Genomic DNA, 11,930 nt, shown 5'->3' with positions numbered 1-11,930 from the left:
AGGAGGGACGACTTTATCCAGAGAGTGGAGAATATGTGGAATTATGTGTCACAGGTGGTTGTAGAGACCAGGTAATTGGGGATATTAAGGCAGAGCTAATAGATTTTTGATTTGCCAGGGCATGAAGGGATACGAGGAGAGGGTAGCAGATTGGTGCTGAGAGGGCGGAAAACTTCTGCTGCCGTGTCTTATAGACTTCTCAAGATAACGGGATAGGCTGATACTTTCTTCCTCTGGAGGTTGGGTAATGACTGTATCGAGGATTACAATGTCATGATACGCCATAGGTATAGTGAATGGTCGCGTTGATTCCCCCAGAGTTGGGGAATCAGTACCCTGGAGGGCACGGCTTTAAGGTGACAGGGGAATAGTTTTAAAGACACCTGAGCAGAAACATTGTCCCACAGAGGCTGTTGGACCATTCATTACTGGTGGTGGAGACGGGTGCATTTACAGTGTTTAAAATTTATTTAGATGGTAAATCAGCAGGAACGGTTCACTGGATGTAGGCCAAACTCAGGCAAATGGGACCAGCTCACATAGAGATCTTGGCCCGCACAGAATTGTTTGGCCTAAATGTCCGTTTTTATGCTTTATAAATTTGTGGCTCTACGGCGTGTAGATTTATTAACCAACTTCTCCGCAGAGGTCTGTTATTGATTGCCGGACTCGAACCCGGATCCCCCTAATACTGAGAAATATTTAATCTTGTTCTGCAGTTCTCGGATACTTGGAAAACTTCACCAATCATCATTAAAGTCTCCAGTACCAGATCTGTGCCATAGCTCCTCTTAGCAACCCATGATGTCTAGGTATCTCTCTGGAGGCACTCATTCCAAGGACAGAAACAATGCAAGGAGTTTGTACGTTCTTCCCGTGAGTGCGTGGGTTCCGCCAGGTGCTTCGGTTTCCCCTCACACTCCATAAGTGCAAAGTCTGCTAGTTGCACTGGTCATTGTAAATTCTCCCGTGATTAGGCTATGATTGAGTCGGGGGGGCGGGGTGGCGGTAAGTGGCGGTGCGGTTGCTGGGCGGCGGGCTCGAAGGGCAGAAGGCTCTATTGCGCTCTCTCTCAATGAATTAATTCGCTGAAGTCAGTATTGCAGGGATAGTTGTGTACACTGGCAGTGTACCCTCTCCCTCTTATATTGCTACAACGCCCAGGGTAGGGCTATATACAGCCGCTCCCACTCACACTCCCAGTGGAGCTGGGAGGCTGCAGTCTACGAAATGGACCTCAACAACTCGGACAGGATACTCTTACAGTACATTCGCTTTCACTGCCTTGTTAGAAACTTGTGTGCTGTCGCTTGCTATTTCCTCTGCTTCACTTATCCACCCTATTATCGACGCTTCCCACGTTGCAACGTTGGCAAGCCTCAGGATTGGACGTTAATTTTCCTGTCAGATTGTTTTTCCCTTAAAGGCGCTTGTCTGTCTGTAAGTCAAGTAACTGCAGAGGGTTTCAGTCAGCTTACAAAATCTGCATGATTTTAAGCAGCCTTGCATGGATACGGGTCGATCATTTAATTTGTGAACATTTGCTGTTGTTATGGCACTTTCTTTCGTATTCGACGTGCTCTTGCTTTGTTCCACGTTTTCCTAATTTGCATCACTTTTCCATCCTCTTCGCCCTTCCTGAAGCTCAATTGCAGTGAGGTCTGCTTCGCCCATAGTTCTACTAAATGACGTCAGAAGATCAATTGCAACCTTATAGGGCTTAATTATCATTTAGAATTGTTTGAGTTTTGTTTCCTTTTCTTTGATTCAAATTACTTTTCTTTCAGCAATAAATCTACTGAAGGGTCTCAGCAGGCGAACAGCATCTGTGGGGGCGGGGGAAAAGGCGAGATTTCCAATCGAAAAAATTGTGTCTTCTTCTTTTAATTCAGTTTGCAAGATTCTTTTAATTATTGTTGTTCGGTTACTTTCAATTTAAAACAAAAACTCGAGGCAAAATTTTCCTTTTGGAAATAACCGGTGGAAATGGGGGCAGTAAAATCACTGGCATTGGCAAGCACGTTGGGTCCGTCCTTGGGACCCAGGATCTGTCCCGGGACTAGGGCATAAGCGCCATTACAAAAAACGCAAGGCAACCCCTCGAGTTTCTCAGAAGTTTGTGTATATTCGGAATGACATTTAAAACTTTGGTAAACTTCAATAAAAAGACAGCGGAGAGAACGCTAACTGGGTGCATCATGGCCTGGTGTAGAAACACCAAGGCCATTGAAAGGAAAAGCCTACAAAATGCGTTGGATACAGCTCAGTCCGTCATGATGAGGCTCTTCTCACCAATGAGCACATCTACATTGAACTCTGTCAAAAGAGGAGAGAATCTATCCATTCTCAAAGACCCCCATCACCTCTGCCGTGCTCCCTTCTCGCCGACGCCAATAGGTGGGAGGTACACGAGCCTTTGGTCCCACACCACGTGTTTCAGGAACAGCTATTACTCTTCTACCATCAGCTTCATGAACCAGCGTGGATAGTTTCACTCAGCCCACACTGAAATGATTCCACAACCTATGATTTCACCACTTTCAGGGAATCTACAAGTCATGTTCTCAATATTATGTCACTTACTTATTTATACTAATGATTATTATTCTTTTCTTTTTTTATTTGCACAATTTGTTGTCTTTTGCACATCGGCTGCTTGTCTATCTTTGTGTGCAGATTGTCATTGATTCTATAAAGCTTCTCTGTATATTCTCTGAAAGTGCAGGAAAATAAATCTCACGTTACTACGTGGTGACATATATAAACTTTGATCATTCGTTCTCCTCAATAATATATCGTTTCGGATACTGCTGGCGTGGAGGTGGATCGACATACCAGGGAGAAGCTGCAGAGATCAGGTTTCTGTCACTGTCTGGCTCTGTGGCTCAATGGAAAGTGGGCTTACAAAAGGAGTGTAGTGGTGGTAGGAGATTCCATAATTAGAGGAGCAGAAAGCAGATTCTGTGGACGTTAAAGAGATACCCGGGTGGTATGTTGCCTGGAAGATCCCAGGGTCAGGAATGTCTCAGATTAGGTGTAGGGCATTGAAAAGTGGGGTGTCAGTCTCGGGAAGTCGTGGTACATATTGCCACCAGCGATATAGATAGCGAAAGGGAGGAGGTCCTGAAGACAGAATATAGTGAGTTAGGCCGAAAGTTGAAAAGCAGAGCCTCCAGGGTAGTAATGTCCCGATTGCTGCCTGTGCCACGTGCCAGTAAGGATAAGAATGGGTGATTTCTCAGATAAATTCATGGCTGTTGAATTTGTGCAGGGGACAGCGTTTAAAAATTCTGTATCATTGGGACCTCTTCTGGGGAAGGTATAAACTGTAAAAAAAGAACAGGTTACATCTGAAGCCGAGCAGACCGATGTGCTTGGGGACAGGTTTGCCAGAGATTCTGGAGGGACTTTTAACTAATATTGGGAACTGCGGTGATAGGGCTGAGGATGTGGCGGTTGGTATAAAAGTGCATGCCGTGTAAGGTGAGGTTGTGAGGAAGGATAGGCAACTGATAAGGCAAAATTGTAGTAACAGGGTGTCCAAAATCAAAAGGAGTGGTAGATACACAATTGAAGGTGTTATATTTGAATGCACACAGTGTACACAATACGGTAGATGATTCTGTAGCGCCGTCAGAGATTGATAGATATAATGCTGTTGGCATCTTTGAGTCATGGCTGAAATAATATCATAGTTGGGAGCTCAGCACCAAAGATATACTTTGAATCGAAAGGGCAGGCATATAGGCAGGGCAGTACGATGGTAAAATTTAAATTAATCCTTCGATAGAGTTGACATACGATCAGAAGATGTAGATTCTTTGTGGGTTGAGTGAAGAAACTGCAATGATAAGAATACCCTGCTGGGAGTGAGATACAGGCTTACGGCAATAGCCAGGATGTGGACTACAAATTACAATGAGAGATAAAAAGGGCAATGTTGTGATAATCATCTGGGATTTAAAAATGCAGGTAGATTGGGGAAATCCATTTGGTACTGGATCCAGAGAATTTCCCGAACGCCTACGAGATGACCTTTTTAGAGCAGCTTGTGGTTGACAATACAAGTGAACGGCATTTCTGGATTGGGTGTTATGTACTGACCCAGATTTGATTAGTAAGCTTAAGGTAAAGGAAGCAGTGATCATAATATGATATCATTCACTCTGCAATTAGCGAAAATCGGATGTATTAGTATTACAGTGGAGCAAAAGGAATTACAGAGACATGAGAGAGAAGCAAGCTAAAGTTGGGTGGAAGGAGACACCAGCAGGGACTATGGAAGAACAGCAATACCTGGACTTTCTGAGGCGAAACTGGCAATTCCATAAAGATGAAGAAGTATTCCAAAGCGAGGATGAGGCAACCGTACCTGCCAAGGTAAGGGAAATACAACATAAAAGCAAAAGAGAGCATGCGTAATAGAGCAAATATTAGCTGGAAGGTAGAAGATTGGGAAGTTTTTAAAAAGCCAACTATGCAACTAAAAAAGCCATAAAGATAGCAAAAACTAAATATGAAGTTAAGCTACCTAATAATATAAAATAGGATACATAAAGTATTTTTCAGATACAGTGTATAAGGTGCAAAAGAGAGATGAGGATGGATATCGTACCTCTGGAATATAACGCTTTATGGGTAGTAATGGGGGACAGAGAAATGGCGGAGGAACTTGATAAATGTTTTGCGTCAGTTCTCACTGTGTATGACACTACCAGAATGACAGTACAACGGACCTCTCTATCTTTGCTGGTAATTGACCCAGTTACGGGGTACGTAACAGGAGAAAGATTTCGATGTATTTGGAAACACATGATAAAATGGGCCGAAGTCCCAATGGTTTTCCAAAGGGGAAATTTTGCCTGACATACCTGGTGGAATTTTCTGATGAAATAACAGAGAGTCAGTGGAAGCTGTTTATTTGGGTTTTCAGAAGGTGGTTGACAAATACAACACATGAGGCCCCGTAACAAACTAAAAGCCCATGGTGTTACGGTAAATGTGTCAGGAACGCGGCCGGACGCAGACGCAAACGCAGACACTGAAGTACTAGGGGGAGGACAGGATGGGGATGCCATGGCATTTAAGGGTAGAGCTGGGGTTCAGGTAGATAGAGTGTCAGGCAGGCAAAGCGGAGCGGGCTCCCGGAGTTCGAGTTCAGGCACACAGGTCCCCGGGGTTCAGGCAGATCTAGGTGGCTAGATAGGCTAGCGGAGAGCCCTCCCTGGGCGGGCCGCATATGTCCCGGGTAGGGTAGCCTTCCCAGGCAGAAACACCGGAGGCCTGGGCACGACGCAACCCCCTAGGCGGGTGCGGGGCACAATCCCAGGGTTCGGGCGGAAGAGGAGGACGGGGCAGAACCCGGGCAGCGGCAGTCCGGCCGGGCCTACCCGACGGAAGCAAGTGGTAGGAACAGGCATAGGTCCAGGGTGACCAACACAACAGTCATGATAACAGGAAAATCGGGAAAGGCCGGCAGACAGCGCGACCGCGCGAACAACACAAACGAGCGGAGAAGCGGGACCAGCACATGGGAAGAAAGATGGGGGGAGAGGACCAACCTGGCATTACTGGTACAGGGCAGAGAAGCATGATGAGGAGTAGATCTGAGCCCGGGCAGAATAACAGAATGCACAGAAGAGTTCGGAGCCGGCGGAGAACAGGAAACAGAACAAAACGACCACCCGCCTAGTCCCAGTCCCAAGGTCCCTTATAAACACCTGCAGCTCAGGTGAGTCACAGGTGTGCCTCCTTGAGCCAGGAGATTCCTAACTAGATCACGGGTGACTGGAGGGACAACCGCAGGACCCGTAGTCCGGAGCCCTCGGACCGGATCGAGACCGGGAACGCGGATTCCGGACCGGACCAGACCCTGACATATGTGCCAGCATGGATAGAAGATTAGCTGACTGGCAGGAATCAGAGTGATATTAAAGTAGGCCTTTACTGGTTAGCAGCTGGTGATCAGTGTAATGCCACAGGGCGGTCATTATGAGAACACTTCTTTCACTTTGCATGCCATTATCTTGGATAAAGGTATTGATTGCTTTGTGGCCACGTTTAAGGACGATAAGATGATAGGTGGAAGGGCAGAGAGCATTTAGGAGGCAGGGTGTCTGCAGAAAGATTAAGACAGATTGATGGAGTCAGCAAAGAAATAGAAGATAGAATATAATGTCAGACCGTGTAAGGCAATGCAGTTTGGCAGAAGGAACAAAGTAGTGGACTGTTTTCTAAATTGGGAGAACATTTTTAAAAATCAGAGATGCAGAGGGCCTTGATAGTCCTCATGCAGAATCTCTTAAAGGTTCATTTGAATGTTGATTCGGTGGTAAGGAAGCAAATGCAAGTTTGCTGTAATTTCGAAAGGACGAGAATACAAGACCAAGAATTAATGCTGAGGCTCTGTCAGGCAGTGGTCAGAACACACTTGAAGTATTGTGATGAGTTTTGGGCCCTTACTCTAAGAAAGGATGTGCTGGTATAAGAGAGGCTCCAGCGAATTCAAAGATTCAGAGACAATGTATTATTAGAGTGTGTATGCAGTATACAATTGTGAGATTCGTCTTCACAGCGGACAGACTCGAAAGAAAAATCATCAACTTCTCCTCCCCATAGGCGCCAAATAAATAAATCGTGCAATCGACAGCAAAAAGCGAGTGAAACACACAGGAGATGACACACATAATCGAAACACATATTTCAGTTCAGCTCATGTTCATTATTTGCAGGCCACCCCGAATCAAAATGGTCCAAACTAGCAACAAGAAAGAGCGACCCGATAACTAGAACACATCATAAACTGAAATTAGATTCAGCAATCTACAAACCCAACTCTGATCGCCGGAATGAAAACGATTAACGTATCAGGAGAGTCTGATGGCTCTGGGTCTGTACTCGCTCGAGTTTTGAAAAATGAGGGGAATCTCATTGAAACCTATCGAATATTGAAATTCCGAGATAGAGTGGATGTGGAAAGGATGATTCATCTCATGGGGAGTCTAGGACCAGAGAGCTATCCTCAATAGAGGAGCATCCCTGTGGAGGATGGGGATTATGGCGTTCTTTGTCATGGGATGCTATGGAGGCCGAGAATTGGGTATATTTAAAGCAGAGTTTGGCAGGTTCTTGTTTCGTAAAGTGGTTTCCTGGCACCTAGTGTTAACCAGGACTTGGCCCGAAAAAAAAGTTTCAACTCCCAGCTGAATTTCAGCTCACAGCTAATGAGGAGTGACTCCTGGGTGCAGCTGGAACTTCTCTGAGAGAGTGACGAGCTCAACAGGGTGGAAACATTCTGCTCGAACCAGCTGTCGGTGCTTCCTGGGTGGAGACTAGCCGATCATATAATAGCTAGCAAACACAGGTTTGCTGTTAGGCTTTGCGTACCGAGAGTTTTGGAAATTTCGCTCATTAACCCTGCCATGCCATCGCCTAATCGCTTGTCGAAGCTGGTAAAAAAAATTTTCGATGAGAAATCCCTGTATCCGGTGGGACTAGGTACAATTATAACCGGATTCCTGTACGGAATGGAATACCTGATGGAGAAAGAGAGTCCGTGTCCCTGTGATCCGCAACTGAATGTTCGCTACGCGCATATTTCTTTCCTTATTCCAGCATCCGCGATGTTCCTGCTCAGTCTCCTGGTGTCATCCGATGCGGGGAAAATCATTACGTGCCGGGTCAGCTTCCCTTCCGCAGTTACTTGTAGATGGAAATGTTGCGAGAAATGCTGCAGCCCAGACTGCAGCAATTTCCATAAGGTTCACTTTTACCTGTTCACAATTCTGAAGGTATTTGTCCCATCGATCCTGTGGGCTGCGATTCTCTTTCAGGACGGGGATTACTACGCCTGCGCGTATTTGAACGAGACATTCAAAGGTGAAGATTGCAGAGAGTCCTGCGCTTCCAAGATACTCCCGTATGAGTGGCGCGAGCTTTGTGTTCACTCACAGGTGAGTGTCTTCGGGTATTGCGGCCGCAAATGTGTAATCACAACAGAACTTATAGAGCTTTAGGCGGTGATTTAAACCCGGTGCCTTTCGCTCCCCAGAGAATCTCCAACCACTTGCGGGCGAGAAAACTGAAAACCTCCAGCTTAAAGCCCCTGTGACGACTCGAATACTTGTTCCATAGCCCCTTTTACTTTCTCCAGGCGAGGAGACCTTCTTCGCGGGAGATTGCCCGTTGCAGGCTTGACACCCTTATAGGTCGACCATTTCTTTTGTATGCACACATGCCGCTCGGCTCGGTGAATTCCTCCGGATGTTGGCGTTTCAGCCACTTCCAACTATCTTCGGTCTCTTCTGCCTCTATCCTATACCAGTTGAATTTACTGGCCACCCAGTACTGTTCGATCCAGGGAACAGTGCACGAACACTGACGTCCATCTGTACATCCATGAATTTTGAAATTATCATGACGCTGAATATCATGACCGGTGGGAAATTTCTTTACCCAGAGAGTGGTAAATCTCTGTAATCCTATAACCAAGAGCGTTGTCGATGCTTCGTTACTGAGATAGATATATTTAGGTGAATTACAGGCCTCAAGAGATAAGGACGTTTTTAAAAGCTACAAGTTCGGAAAATACTTAATAAAACAGAAAATACTTGAAATAAAAAAAATGCGAATCAGACAGCGCCCCTGGGGAGCGAAGCTGCGAACGTTCCTGGGCCAAAACAAATTTCACGAAAACAAGAAAGGTCTAGTGCAGGAAAATGGCAGAGAGATAAAGATGGACTATGCTGTTATTTAAGAAATGAGAAGGATCGAGGGGCTTATTTCTATATTTGTTATATTTGTGTTCTGACAGATGATCGGAGGCGTTTTACTGGTGTTAACCTTGTTGGTGCTAGTAGTTCTCCACTTTCTTCCTGGATGTTTATTTTCTGAGGAGACACAAAAAGAGAATGCAGGAAGCAGTGAATTGGAAGAATTGAACAGTCAATGACAGCAACCGCAATGTACTGACACAGAATAGGAGCTGAATCAACCCCAGCCAGAGTGAAATACTTTGCAAATTTATTTAAGTGGGCTTTAAATATGTTACGAGACTTCGATGGCCTTTTTGCCCCAACCTTCGCCCAAACTTCAAACTTATCCGCCCTCAGCCAGTGTTCCTGCTGGCGTAGAGTTCTACATTCATTCATCACAGATGACAGTGCATGTTAGACCATAAGGCATAAAAAAAGACCTTCCATCATCGTTGATTTATTATCCCTCTCAACCCCATTAGCCCATTTTCTCACCGTAACCTTTAAGTCCGTCAATAATAAAGTGCCTATCGAACTCAGCTTTAACTATACTCAATGACTTGGCCTCCACAGTCATCCGTGGCGATGAATTCACATATTCACCAAACTCTGGCGGAGAATTCCTCCTCATCTCTGTTCTACATGGACGTTCCTCTGTTCTGAGGATGTACCCTCTGGTCCTTGACTCTACCACATGGAAACGTCCTCTCCACATCCACTCTTTCTCGTCCTTTCGCTGTTCCACAGCTTTCAATAAGCTCCTCCTCATTCTTCGGAACAGCTGCAAGTACAGGTTCAGAGCCATCAAAAGCTCCTCAGACGTTTACCCTACCATTCCCAGAATTATTTTCGTCAACCTTCTCTGAGCCCTTCCAAATCCAGCACAAGGAACCAAAGCTGATCATAATACTCCAAGTGCGGTCTGACCAACGCTTTATAAAGCCTCAACGTCAAATCCTTCCTCTTATATTCTAATCCTCTCAAAATGAGTGCCACCTTTAGATCTCCCTTTCTTACGACAGGTTAGCCTTTAGGGACTCGCGAACGAGGACTCCCAAGCCCTTTGCACCTCTGATATTTGAATTTCCTCCCCGTTTAGAAAATTGGCTATGCCTTTATTTCTTCTACCAAATTGTATGACCATACACTTTTCTAAACTATATTCCATCTGTCACTTCTTCACTCATTACCCCAATCTGTCGAAGTCCTTCTGACGACTAATCATTGTACAGTTTACAAACCTGGCCACAAAGTTGTCAATACCATCATCCAAATCGAAACTGACTCCAATACTGACACTGTGAACCACCACTAGTCACCGGCAGCAAATCAGAAAAGGACCCCTTTATTCCCACTCTTTGCCTCCTGCCAGTTAGCCAATCTATCGATGTCATGGGCTATTTTCTTGTTAACGGCTTCACGTCCGGCACCTTGTTACAGGCCTTCTGAAAATCCATGTGAGCAACATCCAATGATTCTTCGTTCTCTATTCTGTCTGTTATTTCCTCCATTGCAGTAGCTTATCCATTTCAAGGTTGGAAATGTTTTGCGTTCCGAGATTCTGTTTTGCACACTGTTGTCGTAACTCACGGTTATGTCGCCTTTCTTTCTGTTTGGGCCAATCTGGCCATTCTCCCCTGACCTTGTCATTAGCAAAGTGTTTTCGCCCACAGATCAGGATGTTGCAGGATAGAATGGCTCTTCATATGAAGCCCGTTTCATGGCGCTGGCTGATATTCACAGGTCTGGGACCCAATTTTCTGCCATCTCCTATTATCCCTTCCTGCTCTGACCAATCAAAAATCTATTAAATAGCCATAATGCCTTGACCTCCACAGCAACCTGTGGCAAAGAATTTCACCGATTTACCACGCTCTGGCTAAAAACATTCCCACCACTGGCAACGGCCTTTCCACTTCCACTCTATCAAGGCCTTCTGCCATTCGATAGATTTCAGAAATATCACCCCTCCTTCTTCTGAATTCAAGTGAATATCCTAAATAGTCCATGATGCTATACACGTTTGATTGCAATTTGACTGGTGTCACCCCGTTCAACTCTCTCATAAAGCTTACCTTCCTTCGGGCGTTTTTAATAACATCATTATCATAATAAAATAACGTAATTTTCTGTTTTTAGTTGAAGTGGAGAATATAACGTATCTCGGCATTGTCTGTTATTGTAAATATCCTTAACCAGTCACACAGTTTGTGTCTAGTCACGTCCTTATCCTTATTCGTTTTCACACATCTGCATCATAATTCTTTTATTGCTTTACGTAATCATGTAAATTGGCAACTTGTTTAGTCACTCACATAAACTGAGGAACAGTAACGAAGTTTCTTGCATTTCCATCATACAAATCAATTGACTACAACAGTTCATTGAGGCAGTGCATTTAAAATAACAGAGCGCATAATAAAGCCGTATAGTGCAGAGAAAGGGCATATTCGGTCAACAATGAGATGCAAAGTCATAATGACGTAGACTGTCAATTGCCCTTGTTCATATTTCTTTGCATTGTATCATTTGCTTGTGTGTAACTTAGTATGAATAAATATTTTAAATTAGTCTCTTCTGTGTCTTCACTTGCATTATTCAACTTGATAGGTTCAAGAGTGATCATTGAGAAAAGGATTTTATGTCCATCTACAGAATGACATTCATTGTGGTATCCCCGTAAGGAATAAAAGGAAGTTAAATAGAGCAAAAGAGTACTTCAGCAAGAAGTTACTTTTCAACAACACTGATAAAATGCTGGTGGGACTCAACAGGTAGGCCAGCATCTATTTAGGGAAATGCATCCCTGTGTCACAATGTCTCAATACTCAGTAATGCTCCACACGCCATGCCATTCAATACTTTGATCCTGGCCTGGTTTTATCTTCCCACGGTGCTTCAATTCACACATACCTGAGTTAAATTCCATCAGCCATTCACTTGCACACACTCTCAGCTGACCAAATTCCTAATATAACATGAAATAAAAATTTCCACTGTCCAAAACACCACTAATTTTGGTAACATCCACAAGCGTATGAATCATCCTGTCTGAATTTTGTTCTACATTGTTATTAAAAATTACGAACGGAAAATGCATTTCAAAACAAACCCTGTGGTATGCCGCCGCTTCCTGCAGCTATCGGGTTTTTTAAAAAAAGCAAAGAAAACAACTCT

At 44.5% G+C, this 11,930-nt stretch overlaps 1 protein-coding gene across 1 annotated transcript; it reads left to right on the top strand.

Annotated features, from left to right (window-relative positions):
* Nucleotides 1-7,509: 7,509 nt before the first annotated feature.
* Nucleotides 7,510-11,291, top strand: LOC132393814 (calcium homeostasis modulator protein 6-like). The gene is made up of 2 exons (XM_059969205.1): nt 7,510-7,952; nt 8,813-11,291. The coding sequence occupies exons 1-2, from the start codon at nt 7,527-7,529 to the stop codon at nt 8,948-8,950; spliced, it is 564 nt and encodes a 187-aa protein (XP_059825188.1). The 5' UTR covers nt 7,510-7,526; the 3' UTR covers nt 8,951-11,291.
* Nucleotides 11,292-11,930: the final 639 nt, after the last annotated feature.

Source organism: Hypanus sabinus, chromosome 5, assembly GCF_030144855.1.
Source record: "Hypanus sabinus isolate sHypSab1 chromosome 5, sHypSab1.hap1, whole genome shotgun sequence".
Lineage (NCBI taxonomy): Eukaryota > Metazoa > Chordata > Chondrichthyes > Myliobatiformes > Dasyatidae > Hypanus > Hypanus sabinus.
The sequence above is the reverse complement of the archived record's forward strand: the minus strand, read 5'-3'. Positions and strand labels throughout refer to the sequence as shown.

Coding starts and splice junctions, on each gene's coding strand:
- LOC132393814 (XM_059969205.1), top strand. CDS start 7,527: ATGGAATACCTGATGGAGAAAGAGAGTCCGTGTCCCTGTGATCCGCAA. Junction 7,953..8,812: donor AGCTTTGTGTTCACTCACAG/GTGAGTGTCTTC, acceptor GTGTTCTGACAG/ATGATCGGAGGCGTTTTACT.